At 38.1% G+C, this 18644-nt stretch overlaps 1 protein-coding gene across 4 annotated transcripts in view; it reads left to right on the top strand.

The window, feature by feature from the left end:
* LOC132384647 (GTP-binding protein Rheb-like) overlaps window positions 1-10233 on the top strand; it is a 48974-nt gene extending 38741 nt beyond the window's left edge. For 3 of the 4 annotated variants that reach the window (XM_059955970.1, XM_059955969.1, XM_059955968.1), the window contains 2 exons: window positions 1823-1904; window positions 2576-10233. In XM_059955970.1, the coding sequence (XP_059811953.1) occupies window positions 1823-1904; window positions 2576-2794 (301 nt within the window). In that variant the 3' untranslated portion in view covers window positions 2795-10233. The remainder of the gene's footprint in view (window positions 1-1822; window positions 1905-2575) is intronic. The other variant, XM_059955971.1, reaches the window with a different exon arrangement.
* The last annotated feature ends 8411 nt before the right edge of the window (window positions 10234-18644 follow it).

Here is an 18644-nt window from a genome sequence, read left to right as displayed (position 1 = left end):
AATTTCCTAATTAAATTTATTGATGATACATTGATTGGCCTTGTCTCAAATAATGAGGCAGCCTACAGAGGAAAAAGTCATCACCCTGACACAGTGGCGTCGAAAAACCTTTCCCTCAATGTAGTAAAAACAAAGGAGCTGGTTGTGGATTACAGGAGGAATGGAGACAGACTAACCCCTATTGACATCAATGGATCTGGGGTTGAGAGGGTGAACAGCTTTAAGTTCCTCAGCATCCACATCACTGAGGACCTCACGCGGTCTGTACACACCAGCTGTGTGGTGAAAAAGACAACAGCACCTCTTTCACCTCAGACGGTTGAAGTTTGGTATTTCTCCCCCTGCACCCCCCCCCAACCAATTCTAAGAAATTTCTATAGGGGCAGATTGAGAGCATCTTGACTGGCTGCATCACTGCCCGGTATGGGAACTGTACCTCCCTCAATCGCAGGACTCTTAAGAGTGGTGTGTACAGCTCAGTGCATCTGTAGGTGTGAACTTGCCACTATTCAGCACATTTACAAAGATGGGTGTAAAAAGGGCCTGAAGGATCACTGGGAGGGACCCGAGTCACCCCAACCACAAACTAATCTAGCTGCTACCATCTGGGAAATTGTACCACAGTATAATAGCCAGGACCAACAGGCTCCAGGACAGCTTCTTCCACCAGGTCATCAGACTGATTAATTCATGCTGATACAACTGTGTTTCTGTTATATTGACTATCCTGTTTTACATAAATTTATTATAAATTAATATAATTGCACATTTAGATAGATGTAATGTAAAGATCATTACTCCTAGTGTATGAAGGATGTAAGTAATCAATTCAATTGAATAATAATTTTGTTAGTGTCAAGAGCCAATGGGTATCATTGTAGTATCTTCTATATTATGGAGCTACTTTGGTTCAGCCACACATGGTTGAGCAGATCAAAACTGGGGTATTCTGTGCTGAACCACTTGTCTTGGCTTACCAGAAAATTTTTCATGAGTGGGGGAAAATGTGTGAAGCATTCTTTTATTTTCCCGGATGAGTACAACTTTAGTACTTGAAACTTGGCCTTCACTCAGGGTAAAGCTGTTAGCTTGACAATCCATGGGGTCACCAGAGCATGGAAACAGGCATCAAATACCTATTCATGCCAATTTGTTTTTGTGTTTTCTTTCCCATTCCTTCTCTCTCCCCCCCCCCACTCCCTCCCACCTCCCAGTCTAATTCGTATAGTAGTTTGATACCCCACTGATTAGCATGTCTTTGGGGTATTGGAGGAAACCAGACTATCTGTAAGAAAGCCACATTGTCCCAGGGAGAATGTGCAAACTCCACATAGACAATTTTGAAGGTCAGGAGTGAACATGGGTGAGGTAGCAGCTCTACTAGCTGTCATAATATGATTGGAGTATAGTCTGTTTACCTATTCCAATCCCCATTAATTTTTTGCAAGATGTAGGCCAGTGTTTCTATATTACCAAACCTGCAATATCCATCATTGACAAATGAGGGTACCATTTTCCAAGCTGCAAGCAAACCTGAATTGAGCACCTATTGTGCATTGACATAAGGTTAAAATCCTGGAACACTATCTAACAGCACTCTACAATACCTCCACAACATTGAGTATTATATTGAGAAAGAGAATTTGCCCATAACTGCATGACTATGATTTGGTATTCTTGACAATAACATGCAGAAAACAAGAACTAGTAGACCATCACCAGTTTTTAAAAAAAAAATTAAAAAAATTGTAGAATATCCAGAAGTGATAGACGTTTGAAGATGCCTTCAATAGTGTGGTTTTATCTTTGCTTGTTTCCATAGAGTTGTGCAACCTGAAGAAGGGAAGAAACTTGCTGATTCTTGGGGGGCTGCATTCTTGGAATCCTCAGCTAAACAGAATGATGTAAGTGATTGGAAAGAAGTTCATTGCCTGGCAATTTTAATCTCTCAAAGGAAGTAATGTATTAAATTAGTGAGGGCTTGTGCTGCTCACACTTCCATGAGATTGTTCTTCCCATGTGTCACAATTTTAATCAAACATTCATGGAAGAGTGTGGCACGTGGCCAAGTGTTTAAGGTGTTGGACTAGCGATCTGAAGGTCATGAGTTCAAGCCCCAGCTGAGGCAACGTGTTGTGTCCTTGAGCAAGGTACTTAACTGCACCTTGCTCCAGTCCACCCAGCTGATGGGTACCAGTAAAATGCTGGGGGTTAACCTTGCGATAGACTGGGGTCCTATCTTGGGGGGGGGGGAGAGGAGTCTCGTACTCTCAGTTGCTTCATGCCACAAAAACGGGCATAAGCATCGGCCTGATGAGCCTATAGGTCTCGGGACAGACTTTAACTTTTAAGCTTAATTCATGGAAGAGGCCATTTTCTTCCTCCTCTTCACCCTCCCCCATGTTCTGCCAATTGTGGAAGGGTTCTGAAGATGTCCTGGCTCATCTTTCCCCTTTAATCCTGCCAATTATTTAAAGCTATTCTCTGCTCCTCACCACCCTTCCCCCTTGGCTTTTGAGTCCTCTGCTAATGGAAATTGTATTTTTTAAAAATTTGTTCTTTCCTCATAACTAAGATTTTCCAGTCCTGGAGGCATCTCCCTAAATCTGTACACATTCAAGTGAAATTGCACCTTTCCCACAATCCAGAGACAAGTGTATTTGTGACCCAAGGTATGGCCTCGTGTTCTATGCAGTTTGTGCAAGATGTCCTTGCTCTTGTATTATGTACCTTAATTAAGGAAAACGTCTCGTATGACTGGATATGCAATCCAAGGTCCCTCCATACTATTTAATATCCTTCCATTTATAATATGCACTCAGTGGCCACTTTATTAATAAACACCATTAATGCAAATATCTAATCAGCCTGTGAAGCAGCAACTCAATGCATAAAAGCACAATACATGATCAAGAGGTTCAGTTGTTCAGGCCATCAGAATGGGAAGAAATGTGATCAGAGTGACTTTGTGGAATGATTGTTAGTGCCAGAGGGGGTGGTTTGATTATCAGAAAAATTGATCTAGGATTTTTGAGTTTACCAAGAATGGTGCAAAAAAAAAGCCAAACATCCCCTGCATGTCAGTTCTGTGGGTGAAAACACCTTGTTAATGTGAGGCCAGAGGAGGATGGTCAGACTGGTTCAAGCTGACAGAAAGGCAACAGTAACTCAAATAACCAGGAGTTACAACAGTGGTGTGCAGAAGAACACATTGAACCTTGAAGTAGATGTCCTACAGCAACAGAAGACCATAAACATACAGAGTGGGCACTTTATGTACATGAGATGCCTAATAAAATTAGCCACTGAATGTATTTTCTTGCCTTGTCTTGTCCATCTAATTAAACCATCTACATCTCTGAAATTGAAAGCTTTAATTCTCCCTGTCCCCAGATGGCCAATCTTTTGTCTCATTTGCAAACTTGTCATCTTATCAGACTAAGTATAGATGCAACAAAAATGAGGGGGTATGGACTGAGCCTTGTGGAATCCTTTTAATCATAGCACTTGTCATTTGTTTACCCTTTGGATTCAATTTTCCATTGTACATGGTATTCAATGGCTATTCAGGCTGAGTGATCCTTTCAAAAAGTTAAGACTCCTTTGAATTTGTTTTTCTTAACCCATATAATATTTCTTGCACTTCCCTTAATTAAACATCAATATTGCCCCCTCATTTGTAAAGTCAGCAATAAGTATTCTAAGAACTATACCTAATCCTTTGCCTCAATACAAAGTTACTCTTTTTGTTCCATTATACATTCTGACGTGTTTATGTCCACTAGTGTATTTTTTGTACTTATTTGCTGTTCGGGAGTAAACTGAGGACAAATCAGGAGCTGGAGTCCCAAAGGCAGTCCAACGTTGCCTTCAACCTCACTCTGGCAACTCCTGTGATGTCACCGGTGCCAAGCTGTATCGGCCCTTGCCCTTCCCTTGGACAACATCGGTGGTGTGGAGAGGGGAGACTTGCTGCTTGGGCAACTGCCGGTCTTCCATACAACCTTGTTCAGGCCTGTGCCCTGGAGGGAGACATTCCAGGTTCAGATCCATGGTCTTGCAAGACTAATGGATGCCATCACATGCTGTTCCCAATTTCTTAATATGCTTACAATAGAGAAATTGTGCAAAGTTCTTGATTTTTGACAAAGCTTTATTTGCCTTTTCCATCCCTACATGGACCATGTCATTAACAGAGCACAAGATTTGGTAGCCCTACTCCTTTCCTAAGGAGCATGCTTGCCTATGATCTCTGAATATATCACATTACTTCCAGTGAATTACTATTGAATACCAGGTTGCAGTTGTTGTTTTGCAGTGTGGCATCTCAACCCAAACTTTACTCCTGTTTTCTTTTTTCCGGAGCAACGCTTAAGTACCTTTTTCATATTGACTAGACAACAAAATAAACTATCCCAGAACAAATAGTAGTTGTGGGTAGTTTTCTGTGAAAATTCAGTGCAACAGGATTAGAAACTGACCCTGACTTCCCTCTATTGTAACTGCTATCGTGCATAAGGATAGGGTGAAAGTAATTGCTATCTCTGGCATAGTATTTGCATTGTAGACATTGAGCAGGAAATATTAAAATTGTGTATGTCACTGAATTGTTCTTTTACAGAGTACAGTGCAGATATTTGAAACAATGATCCAAGAAATTGAAAAACCCGTTGGGTATGTCCAGACCAAGAAATGTTGCATTATGTAGTGAGCTTTGTGGCCATGATACTCCTCTGTTTGCTGAAGAATGAAGGCAGTTACAAGACCTGATTGTTTTGTTACTTGTACCTGAAGTACCATAACTGCTCCATACTAGTTGACTTGATTTTCTAGATCATTGTACATGTGGTGTTTGATGTAAGTCTTTGCTTGGAATACAAGTTTTTAGAGAATCTCATTTAAAAATAAAGTATTTGTTAAGCAATCAGAAACCTGCCTATTTGCACCATCACTTAAAATCAATTGGTGGCCTTAGTTAATGAGCAATCTACTAAATACATTTTGGAGCCTACTGGGACTGGCACTTTATCATAGCCTTTTTAATTTGAAGATTGTTTACATAGTGGGAATGAATGCAGTTGTCTCAAATGTATTTCTTATTGTGATAGACATTTAAGTCTGTTTACTAGAGACTATAGCAAATTGAAATTGTTCAAAGTCTTGATTGTAATAATGGAGTCCTGAACTGCTGCAATTCTTGTCCAAGCAAGAATATTTTTAAAATCTTTATTATTGAAGATCACCAAAAAATACAAAGTCAATGTGTCATTATATACAATGAAGAATTAAATTAGCAAATAACTGATTAACAAAGCTAAGCAATATATCAATAAGAAAGTGTTAAGAATTTTTTTTGAAAGAAAAAAAACCCCTACTAAGAGGAAAAAACCCTACTAACTGTTTTTTTTAAAAAAAAACATAGGGAGCACAATCCTGGAGTTATACATCATACAAGCTTCCATAAAAGAAAAACATCAACCTGCCAACTCAAATCCATTTAAAGAAAAATCAGAAGGAAACCATATTAACTCAAATCAGATGATAGTAGCGGATGAATGAGCCCCACCTTTTCTCAAAATCATATCGAGGATCAAAAGTTCTACTTCTGATTTTCCCCAAACTAAGACATAGTATCACCTGAGAAAACCATTGTATCAAAATAGAAGCAGAATGAATCTATTTCAACAAAGTAGCCCTCTGTTCAATAATGTAACAAATGCAATTACACATTGGTCTGATGGAGAAATACCATGAATATATTGAGAGATTATACCAAATAAAACTGTCAGTTTTTAAGACTTCAGAAATTGTAGAGAAAATAGACTTCCAAAAATGTTTCAATACAGAACACGACCAAAATATGTGTCAATGTGGCTGTCTTGGTTTTATATCTATCACACTGACTATCAACATTAGGAAACATTTTAGACAGTCTCTCCTTTGTCAAATAGTAACAATGTACAATATTAAATTGAATTAAAGAGTGACTGGCACAGATCAAAGAAGAGTTAACCATCAAAATTTGCAACCATTCTTCTGTTATCAAGGTCATGTTAAGTGCTCCTCTCTCCCAATCTTGCTTAATCTTAAGTGGTAATTGTGCTGTTGTAACAATAAATTATAAATTTTCCCAATAAAACCCTTCACTAAAGGATTCATTTTTAAAATTATATCTAACAGGTCAGAATCCTGTATATATGGAAAATCAAATATTCTTGTAAGAAGTGTCTGACCTGAAGATATTGCAGGAAATGTGAATATGAGAGAGAGTATTTAGTTACTAATTTCTCAAAAGACATCAATCGGCCATCTTGGAACAGATCCATGAAGGAATTTATTCCTCCAAAGAAGAAAGATAGGATCACTTAATGAAGGTTTAAATAAATAATTTTGATAAATTAAACTAAAAAGCTTAAATTTTTTGAGATTAAAAAAGTTATGAAACTGTAATCAAATTTGTAATGATTGCTTAATCACAGGGTATAAATTTAAATTAGTAATTTTGGCCAGTTGTACAGGTAGAGAAGCTCCTAATAATGAGGTTAAGTGAAACTGTTTCACAGCATTCAATTCCAAATCAGTCCGATATAACAAAAGACACATATAATGTATATTAACAGCCCAATAATACATTCTTAAATTAGGCAGAGCAAAATCTTTTTTAATTTTTGTAAATTATATTTACCAATTCCTTGTCTTTTATTATTCCAAACAAATGATGAAATAATAGTCAACCTGATCAAAAAACTTCATAGTTTTAAAAAAAGGGATATTTTGAAATGCATATAAAAATTTTGGTAAAATCATCATTTTAACTGCATGAATAGAACCAGCTGACGAAAGTGTAAGTGGATTCCATCTACAAAATAATTACTTAATAAAATCCACTAAAGGAACCAAATTAGCTTTATAAAGGTCTAATGATTTTTAGTAATAATAATACCTAAATATTTAAATGAGTCTAACTCTAAAAGGAATGTCATCATATATAGAAGCAGAATCATTTAGGGGAAATAATTCACATTTATGAAGGTGGGTTGGAATCGATTAATGATTTTAAAAGTCTTTCTTTTGCTTAATAGGTTGATTCCAACCATGTACGTTCCAATTTATAATGTTTATCTGTATAGTTACCATTAAAATTTTTTATTTTATTTAACACATAAATACACACATACCAGCGCGGGTTAATCAAAACTGGCAGTGATAAGTATAACCATATACAAAACATGCATGCTCTGGAACTCCGTAATGGGAAAAAAATACAAAAAAGAAAACTAAAATTAATCCTACAGTTAATCCCATAACTCAAAACTAACCCCAATCCTCCCACCACCCCGAAAAGCCCAAAATTCGGCCAAAGAAGCCAAAATGTGTCCCCATAGAGTAAAAAAACAGAGACTCCGTGAGCTGCCCATTTTATAATAATGGTTTTAAAAAGCTTTCCTTAATCCCTACCCCCAGTTACAAAACAAAATACAGCCCTAAAATAGAAAAGCCCTGCAGAGGGAAAAAAAATGTTATGCTAAGTATAAAAAGCCAAACACTACAGAGCAACACATCACCATAGTAAGTCATGTTAACAGGTTCTTCTGCCCACTTACAGGCCTTGCTTCTAACTAATATATATGCAATTTAAATATCAATTTACTTTGATGCCTTCCATTGCTTTACAGAGTATTATTGTGCTGGAACAATGGACACTGGTGAGGTTGAGTAATCATTAATAAATGGAATGGATTCCCAGCAAAAATGGCTAATACAAGAGGGCACAATTTTAAGGTGATTAGAGAAAAGTATAGGGATCTTAGGGATTTTTTTTTAGTCATAGACCAGTGGGTGTGTGGAAAGATCTGCCATGGGTAGTCATAGCGGCAGACACAGTAAGGACATTTGAGAGACTCCTAGATAGGCTCATGATGAAAGACAAAGGGAATCCTCTACAGGCCGGAAGCATTAGATTGATCATGGAGTAGTTTGAAGGGTGAGTAGAACATCATGGGCCAAAGGGCCTGTACAACATTTGGCTCCCCACATCCAGCTTAAAAGTTCAGAGAAAAAAAATGTTTATACTTAATCCTTAAAAACAAGCTGGGGAATGCAGAAACAATCTCCAAAAATGCCAAAACAATAAAATTAAACAAAGAGAAGAATGCTTATGTAATCTCCAATTAAGAAAAATCAGCACCATTTTCCATTTAACTAATACACCCAATTATAAAAAGTTTTTAGAAAAAAAACTAAGTATCTATCTACTAAACACTTACAACTATGTATATATAAGAAAAAGTCCTTATGAACTATGAAAACTATCACTTAATTAATGGAAAAAAAGGAGGATAGAAACAAATAATCAAACAATCTGTCCATTGTGTTAATTCGCTCAGTAGAGCAAAACTGACCTTGGTTTATTTGGATCCTGAGATTTCAAAGTGAAAATTCTATGCACTCTTTTGATATTGAGAGGTTGAGGTAAAATATCGGGAAACAGATTGAAACAAGTTAGCAAAATAGTCTAATAAATCCCCACTCTCAGATCCTTCCTTCAGTACAACAATTCGAACATTATTCCAACGAGATCTTGCTTCCAAATCGATAATCTTATTTTGAGACTCTTCCAAGCGGGATGAGATAGCCACTATCTGACGCTTTGTCTCTTTAAGTTCAGAATTCAGGGAAATAATATTTTCCTGCACAAATTGAAAACTGTTTTATAACGACTTCATCTCAGAAGAGGTAGCATCAAGTTTTACCGTGTTGTTGTCTATTTTCCTGTTGAGAACCATCAGTGAACGTTCTAGACGCTCAGCCCAAACCGGCATATCCTCTAATTTTTTTCCCTTTTCCATTGCTGGATTCAGGAAGCTGCTTTCCACTTCTTAGAGATTGTGACATAACAACATCTATTCCCTTCTAAGATCCGATAAATAAAAGTTAAAAATTCAAAGTTTAAACTGGGGAAAAGGAAGAATTAATTGCAGCCACACAAACTGTGTGTCACTCCATTAAACAGTAGGTGGAGTCTCCAAGAATATTGTTTGTAATGGGTTATTTAAGCTGAATAACTGGGTTTGTGAATACAAAGTGTAACTTGTTGCCAAATCTACTGGTTCAGTGACCAATCGTTGGTTTACTATGATTTGGTATGATGTCAAAAATGCTTTATGGAATGGGTCTTGTCTGATTCTTAAGAAGCAACTCATGCTTAAATCCCTTTCCTATCTTTCTAGCGTGTGTGTGTTTTTTTTTGTTTGAATGTGACACCAAATATTGCTGATAGATAGAAAGTAGATTTGGGCTAGGCTGTGCAGCAATATGAATTTTTTTGGTAAGGGATAGCTAAGTTTTTGCAAAATAATTTTGATAGTTGACTTGGATCAACTGATTTGTTTTGTTGATAAATAACTAATTTGTTTTGTTGATACATATTCAAATGTGCTAGTTAAAAAACTCGGTCACACAGGGTATTTGTACTTTAATGACCATTGTACTGCAATGTTTGTAACTATTGATACAGAATTTTGGCTTACAAGTTGCCTGTTAAACTTGTTTTCAATTTAATCAAATTTGTGTAATTGTTATGTAACAAAATGTCATGCTGTAGCCAGGCTTTGCCATTATCATGAGAGAGCCCTGCTAACTCTAAATTAAATATGTTCCTAGTGTTAATGATAGGACTTGTGCAATACTCTTTTGGGACAAAAATACTTTTGTCAAATTTGGTCAGAATAAAAGCTGCTATTTAGTCAGAAATTGCTGCTATTTGGAGAGAACTAGTCTGATCATTTTTGCGCTCAACTGGAGTAATTAGCAGTACCTTTAAGTGATGTTTGAAGTGCACTTTCAGTCATGGAAATTTGTACTGTAAATTGAGATTAATTTTGATGTTTCTGACCATTCAAGTATTTGTATTCTGATAAAGTTGGCCTTTTCTGATTTTTCTCACACCCTTGGGATTAAAAAAGGTCAACTGTTTCCACATTGCCTTTGAAACAGTGCCTTGAATTCTTTGTTTTTTTTCTTGTGTGATCTAAAGATGTAATTGGGTCTTAACTTTAAGCTACTAAATACAACAGTTAATTGTTTGCTAATGTGTAATTATCTTGTCTGAGTAATACATTTTTGTAGTGCATTACCCACACTATTTGGGTTTTGACAACTTAATGATTTTTTGTTGTGTATTATGTGAGACTGATTTGTAGGACTTCTGCTTAATAAAATACTACAGAATTACTTGACTCTGATCTTATTTTCCTGATTGTTTATGAGCAAAGCAATGAAATTAAACTTTAGATCTCAATGCTTCAACTATTGGGATCCAGCACAGAAATAGGCCCTTAAATCCATTGGCCATCTGACTATAAACAACTCACTTGCACTAATCCCTCTTCTCACATTCTCAAAACCCAGATTATACCACTCAGTGACCCACTAAGAGCAATGTGCAGTGGCCAAATGGCCTACAAGCCTTCAAATGTTTGAAAGATGGAAGGAAACCAGAGCATCTACAGGAAATGTGTACACTAACAGGGACAACATGTAAATTCCAGACTGCATTTGTACAGACATGGGCACATGTGATTCTCTCACTGTAGGTGTTTTAGCCGCTTTTTAAAATTGCTTAACTGAGCAGTATTTTTTGAGAAATATTTGCTGCTTTGCATTCTTTTCTGATCTGTAAAGGTAATCACATTTCCCATGATGACTTCAGTTATCAACTTGTAATGAGACAGCTTAAACTTGGTTATGTGATATTTAGTCTGAGCAGAATGCATATTGATCTTTTAAACCCAATCTGAATTTTGAACTGGCATTAACCTATACAGCTATGTGCTGTACTGTACAAATTGAATAAATAATCATAATTCTGAACTTTGATATACAAACACTATTGCATTTTTTGTATTACTCCTTTCCTCTATCTGAAAATAAAAACAGTACTGGAAATGTTCACGAGGTCAAACAGCAGCTTCGGAGAGATTTCAGCTTGGGAGTTGAAATACTTCTTTCATCGATTTGAATAAACTCCCAATATTTTGAGAAACTGGTACCCTATTGACTTGAATGTTTTCCTCCCTTAAGTAATGGGATGACATTTGCAATCAAATAAGAATTTCTGAACTTTTTAAAAAGGCATCTCAGAATAGAATACTGACTAGTATGTTTGAAATATTTATTTAGGAAAACAAGCCACCTGGCCTTTTTGATCGATATTTTCATAGCTATAGTGAACAAAGTGGTAATCATAGTTGATGGATATGAATGTGGCCAGTGAAGTGGCAGACACTTGGAACTAAGAATTACTACAGAGCAGTTGCTACAAAGCTGAAACAAGAGCTGAAAATATCCTGCAGATTAAGTAGTGTCTGAAAGAGAAACTGACTTGCATGTTGATTCAGTATTAGAACTGGGCAATTCAGGCTGTTATCAAAAATTGAATTGCAATGCTGAGGACTATGATGTGCCCAGGTGGAATGGCAACACAGCTTGCTTGAACTATTAGGAGGAAGACAAGTAGAGTTGGGAGTGGGATGGAGAATTAAAGTGATTTGTAACTGGAAGGTCAAGGCTATGCTTGCATATGGATGGGAGTGTCCTTTGGAACAGTCATTCAATTTGCATTAGTTTTGCCCAATGTAGGGGCCTAATAGTGACCATCAAGTGGTATACTAAATTGGAAGAAGTGTATTCCTGCTGCTTCTGGAGTGCTTCCATCCCTGGAGATGGGCAGATGTCAAAAGAGCAGGCAATGCATCTGTGGTTTCATGGTTGAAGATGACAAGCAACAGAAGTTGCCTGATGGCTGAGTTTATCCAATGAGCTTTATGTTCTATGAAAAGCACAAAACCTTGTTCTGAATTAGCTGTTGTTGCATGTGGTGGCTTTGGCAGTAGATATGTCAATGTTGGGTGAGTGAGGTCCTGGTTCTTATTTGTCATTGATTCATGGGTTCGATGCCAAAGATCAAGGTCTGAAGGTTGATCGGAAGTAGAGGCCAAATAACAGAACCACGAGTCTGCAGTCCACTGGATAAGTTGAAGCCCAAGTTGGAATCTGAGGCCAGAGACATCCTGTCCTGAGGTTGGAGAACTGAATGTCTGTTGGTGCTTTGTTGGTTGTGTGTTGTGAGCACATTATGTTGGCCCAGCATATGTAGTGATACTTGCAAGCTTCCTCCAGCACTTCCTTGGGTTGTGTTGGTTGTTAACACAAGTGATGCATTTCACTATTTTGATGTACATGTGAAAAATGAATGAGTCTGAATCTGACTGCATTTAAGTTGTGATGTCTTTTTATTGTAAAGTAAGCTACTTAACACTAATTTAAGGATTTGCTATAGGGTAGTGAAGTAAAGTTATTTTGTCTTGAAGGAAGAAACGGTAAAGAAAGTGGCCTAGCAATTTTGAATATTTTAGATTTGCTGTAGCAAATGTCACTTCCCCCATGCATATAAGTTGTAATTATTGGTTAAAATATAGTTGCCAACTGTTCTTCTAGATAACGCTCATGAGAATATTTTATAAAATACACAGCATTTGTTCATCAAGCTTTTTGATAACAGCTCAGTTTCTTCACTTAGAAGGTTGAGAGCTACAGGCATTTGGATATGCTGCTACCTGAATGTTCCCCTCCAAGTCGCAGACAGTCCTAGCTTTATTTGTGTTCCTTTGCCTCTCCTCGGTTTAAACACTGGAACTTCCTACCTAATAACTCCACTGGATGTACTACCATAAGGATTGCAATGATTAAAGAAATGATGAAAGATCACTGACCTTTTTAAACTATTTTTCCCTCCACAATTAAATGGCTGAGTATTGTGTCTCACCACCATTCAGCTCTAGATTCATTCATAGTTGAAATGGTCAAACCAAGTTTTTGGCTTTGTAAATGAAATGCTTAAAACATTTGCTTATTGATGCTTTATAGATTTTTAATCTTTCACCTTTTAAGAGATTCTTAGTGTAGACTATTATCTTACAATGTATTATGTACAAATCTATACCTTGATCTGCTATTATCCATTAGTAGTTGCCCTTTTACCTAACTTAAGCAAACATTTTCTGGTGTTTAGGTTTGCTATGTAATGATAAATATGCTTATGCAATGTAAGGATGTTTTGGAATTGTTGAAAGCTGTAAATTAACTAAAAAGTTGGGTTGGGGTTCAATCAATTTAGTATTTTGAAGGAATGAAAAAACATATGGTGCTTGATTTGAAGTAATACCAAAGTAGTTCCAGCTATAGTAGATCTTCCCAGCCACCAGCTTGAAGCCAAAGTGTTCCTGCCATGGGCACTTAATATCAGCACTAGGACAGCAGTGAAAGTCAAAAGTTTTGACCAAATGTTTTTATTGGGCTGATACTCCTGAATGTACAGCAGAAGGACTTCAGTTCATGTGCAGGATCTGGGGTAAGGTAAGGTGTGTGGTCCAAAGAACAAACAGTTGAACAAGGAAGTCTCCATTGTGTGCTAATCTGTTGAGCAGTCTAAAGGGACAAGGCCTGCTTGGCATACCCCTGCTGTAATCTATTATGTGCAATCAAAGTCCTTGCTTTCAACCCTGGCATTGATATGATATCTGGGACAAACCCAATACCTCAGTTAATTCCTATCAAACGTGAGTTGGTATTGATCTGTGGTATTTATGATTTAAAGCATAATTCACAACTAACAAAATTTAGTTATATAATAGTTTAATTATGCCTAAGCTATAAGTACCAGTTCCTGCCAATGTGTCCTAGCTTCATCAACATTGTAACTTGCCCCCATCCTTTGAATAATCACAAGACACTTGTTTTCTAAGCTATATTGTAAGAAACTTTTTATTGCATTGCTGCATTAATACTTATGGTTGGAACTGCTAGATTAACTGCTGATTTATGCCCCTTTGTGGTCCAACTTGTGCTTAAACATGGTGTTTTTGACTTTTAATTCCTATCCCCATTTCTGTTCTGACATGCTAGTCCATGGCCACCTCTATTGCTATGATGAGACCACCCTCAGGATGGAGGAGCAAAACCTTGTATTCTGTCTGGGCACCCTCCAAACTGATGGCATGAACATCGATTTCTCGTGATGACTTTTATTTTTGCCTCCTTTCAATCTATTCTCCACTCCGGCCTCTTACCTCTTCTCACCTCCCCAGTGCTCCTCCTCCCCTTTCTCCCATGGTCCACTCTCCTCTCCTATCAGATTCTTCCCTCTCCAACTCTTTACCTTTCCCACCCACCTGGCTTTGGCTATCTTCCTTCCCCTCACCCCCACCTTTTGATTTTGGCATCTTCCCCCTTCCTTCCCAGTTCTGAAGAAGGGTCTCTGCCTGAAACATTGACTGTTTGTTCATTTCCATAGATGCAGTCTTGCTTGGTGAGTTCCTCCAGCATTTCGTTATTCTGTATGAATAATCAGCCTGCTCATTGGAAATTTCCAAGCAAGAAAATTGGGCTTTGGTGCATAGTGTCAGTTTCCTTGAGGTTCACGGCAAAACTGAGAACTGCCCACTATTAAAAGGTGTACAATTTTGTTTTTGAACAGAAGATAAACTTTTATATTAAAAAAAAATCCATCCCGATGGATTAGTGAAATTTTTGGTTCCAATTTCAAGTGTTCAGTAAGAAATGCTGGAAAACTTTTTCTGGAGGCTAGCTATGGAAGTCCCATTACATGCAAGTCAGGGTGATGTGCTATTTCCAAGTAGACTGCTAGGAGCAGGGCCACAAGTGAAGATGTGCACTCTCAACTGGTAAGATCACTCAATAGTACTGTCATTTCTGTGACTTGGTCAACAATAGTAATAGGTCTTTAAGATTCCCTGTGGCAGGCTCATTCAAAAGGTCAAGAGGCATGGGATCCAGTAAAACTTGGTTGTGTGAATTCAGATCTAGTTTGCTCATAAGTGTATTTTGCTTGGAGATTGGTGAACAGTGGTGTTCCACTGAGACCTGTTCTGGGACCTCTGCTCGGTGATTGTGAAGTTTGCAGATGACATGAAGTTTGGTTGTGTTGTGGATAGTGTAGAAGTTCATCATGGGTTACAATAGACAATAGACAGCAGGTGCAGGAGTAGGCCCTTTGGCCCTTCTAGCCAGCACCACCATTCACTGTGATCATGGCTGATCATACACAATCAGTACCCCGTTCCTGCCCTCTCCCCATATCCCTTGACCCCGCTATCTATAAGAGCTCTATCTAACTCTCTCTTGAATGCATCCAGAGACTTGGCCTCCACTGCCTTCTGGGGCAGAGCATTCCACATATCCACCACTCTCTGGGTGAAAAAGTTTTTCCGCATCTCTGTTCTAAATGGCCTACTCCTTATTCTTAAACTGTGGCCTCTAGTTCTGGACTCACCCATCAGCGGGAACATGCTTCCTGCCTCCAGTGTGTCCAATCCCTTAATAATCTTATATGTTTCAATCAGATCCCCTCTCATCCTTCTAAATTCCAGTGTATACAAGCCCAGTCGCTCCAATCTTTCAACATATGACAGTCCCGCCATTCCGGGAATTAACCTTGTGAACCTATGCTGCACTCCCTCAATAGCAACACAATACTCCAAGTGGGGTCTCACCAGGGCCCTGTACAGCTGCAGAAGGACCTCTTTACTCCTATACTCAATTCCTCTTGTTATAAAGGCCAGCATGCCATTAGCTTTCTTCACTGCCTGCTGTACCTGCATGCTTGCTTTCATTGACTGATGTACAAGAACACCTAGATCTCGTTGTTACAACAGGATGTTGATAGGATGCAGAGTTGGGCTGAGAAATAGCAGATGAAGTTCAACCTAGAATAGAAAACTGAAGTAATTGTTTTGGAATGCTGAATTTGAAGGCAGTAAAGATTGCAAGATTCTTGTGTGGAGGAACAGGGGGTCTTGGGGTCCATGTCCGTAGATCCCTTGAGTTGCTGCACAAGTTAATAGGGTGGTTAAGAAGGTGAGTTGACCTTCATAGTCAGGGGATTGAGTTCAAGAGCTGCCAGTAATGTTGCAGTTCTATTAAAACCATGGTTAGACCACACTTGTAGTATTGTGCTCATTTTGGGTTGTTTCCTTTATAGGAAGGATGAGGAGGCCTTATAGAGGATGCAGAGGGGATTTACCAGGTTGCTGCTTGGATTAGAGCATTTCTGAAGAAATGTTGAGCAAGCCAGGGCTTTTCTCTTAAAAATGGAAGATGTGAGGTGTATAAGATGACGAGAGGCATTGACAGTGGAGAGGCAGCACCTTTTTTTTCCCCCCTAGGGTGAAAAATGGTTCATGAGGTCCTAATTTTAAGGTGATCTAAGGAAAGTATAGGGGAATGTTAGAAGCAGGATTTTTTTTTACAAGGGGTGTGTGTGTGTGTGTGGGAATTGATTTAAATTAATCTTAGTAGGTTAAAAGGTCGGTACAACATTGTGGGCCTGTATTATTCGATGTTCCAAATAGTGAGCTACATCAAGCGCGAACTCGTATATTCCTGCTATCCACTTTAAGGGTCACCAATTCTCTTTGTTGCAGGTTGGTTAGTGTTGAAGCTGAGGGAGCTGTAGTAGGACCTATGATTCTTGGTATTGCGTTCAGAGCAAACATTGCAAGCGAATAGCTGAACTCAGAAGGGTGATGTTAACAAGATGAGCGGAGTTTGGGGGGTGGTCTGAAACTGTAGATTTCCAGATGTGGGAGAGTAAATAAGCGACAGAAGGGATGTCTCGGGTGAAAAAAGATGTAAATGGCTTTTCCAGCTATATTCAAACTACCGAAAGAAATTTTTGTGGTGCATTGGCAATGAGGGGACACAACTTAGCATACGGCACGAAGTACATTTTGTGGTGTAGACTTGGGACGGTGCTGCAAACAGAATTGACGAAGTCGACTCCTATTTGTAAAATGTGATGAACTCAAAGTGAAGGGAGATCATTCAGCAAGGCAGAACAGTTAAATTGTATCCAATGACTTCTTTATCCGCTGAAACAACTGATTACATTTTGTGTGCGTGTTGCTTGGATTTCCAGCATCTACAGATTTACTCTCGGTTGCAATTTAACGACCTGGGCAATTCACAGTTGAACTATATCTTAGCGCCCAGTGACTTCCAACAGATGAAAAGAGGAATAAAGAAAATTTGCATTCAATGTTGCAATCACGTGAAATTCCTCCCACTTTTCACCATGGTGCTGGGTCCGATAGCCAAACAGTTTAGTCAGCTAAGAAAACATTCAGCACGTAATACATTAGACTTCATTGTCCATTCTTTTAAAGGTGTCACCATATTTAAAAGATGAAGAGCAATAACAACTTCTCATTAAATCTTTCAGAAAGTACTTTTTAAAATTATTGTAACACCAAACTACATGTTTTAGCATAAATACTTCGCGAACGGAGGGTCTGATGTTACGCTTTAAATGTGAGATTTTAAACTCTGCGGATGATTATACGTCAGAGCGCTGCTGCAAAGAGATTAGACTGCTCTCAGCCCTAAATAATATCTTTCCGCAGAATCAAATATTAAAAAATCAATCTAATTAAAAAGAAAAAATGCCAAAATAGTTCACATTGACTTTTTTCTGATTTAAATCCAGCTTCATGCGGAAGGAGAAGTGAAATCAAGTCCGCGGGATTATTTTCCTTTCTCAGGGCTTCCAAGATGGCCGTTCGCTTCAAGTATTTCTGCTTCCCGACAGGGATTTTATAGATTTGAAATTGTATTAGAAATTTAACCCTCTGCTTCGGAAACAAAGCAAAATAATTCCCAACAAGCTGATTGAATATTGAAGCGGAGTGAGCGAGGATGGAGTGAAAGTGAGTGTATTAGCAGTTAATTGGAAGGTTATTTTTTTTTGAAATATTTTTAAATGGTGCCCTGAAGGAAGTAATGAGAGCTAATCGAAATGTGTTTTCGATGATGAAATAAAGTACATCTAAAGACCATTAGAAGCATTTTCGATGCGTAAAATAAATTATTTTGTCTCCTTTCTGGGCTTTGCCAGCCTTGGGGCGTGCGGGGAGGGGAGGGGGTGGTGCTGTTGTGGGGCGTTTACGGAGAACCCGATAATTTAAAATTTATAAACACATCCCGGGAGTCAGCTATCGAGCAGACATGTTTGAGAACAGCTTTGGACGGGTATAGTTTATCTGTAGAAAAACTGGATTAATTTTGAGGTAAATGACGAGTGCGCGCGCGCCTGTTTGAGAGTTTCTAATGGAAATGGGGGAGGGAAGTTTATCCGGTGTGAGTGCACGTTCTTCGTTCTTGGGGGTAAAAGAACGCCTTAAACCACTGTATTAAGGTTGTCCGGGAGCATTTTACTCGACAAATTCCATCTCCACCCCTCTAATCCCCAAATCATGCGCGGTTTCCTTGGGATAGGGGTCTTATAAATATGAAAATTTAAATCAATGTATTGTGAAGGTGGCTGAACATCTGACTCCCGTCTTCAAGTCGTTTGGAAAAACATTTAGGTCCGTATGATGTATTTTAGCTATTTTAAAAACGTTTCTTAGAGGCGAATTTATTAACTAGATTTCTAAAGTTCCGGGACAATTTAAAAACTAGTGAACTGTTTATTAATCGCTGTTTTAAATAACGATTATTTTAATAATATGTTGAAACAATTGATAAGTATCTATTGGTTTTTAAACCATTATTGCATTGTCTTTTTT

The sequence above is a fragment of the Hypanus sabinus genome, chromosome X1 (genome assembly GCF_030144855.1).
Source record: "Hypanus sabinus isolate sHypSab1 chromosome X1, sHypSab1.hap1, whole genome shotgun sequence".
Taxonomy (NCBI): Eukaryota; Metazoa; Chordata; class Chondrichthyes; order Myliobatiformes; family Dasyatidae; genus Hypanus; species Hypanus sabinus.
Note: the sequence above shows the minus strand (reverse complement) of the source record. Positions and strands in the feature narration are given on the sequence as shown.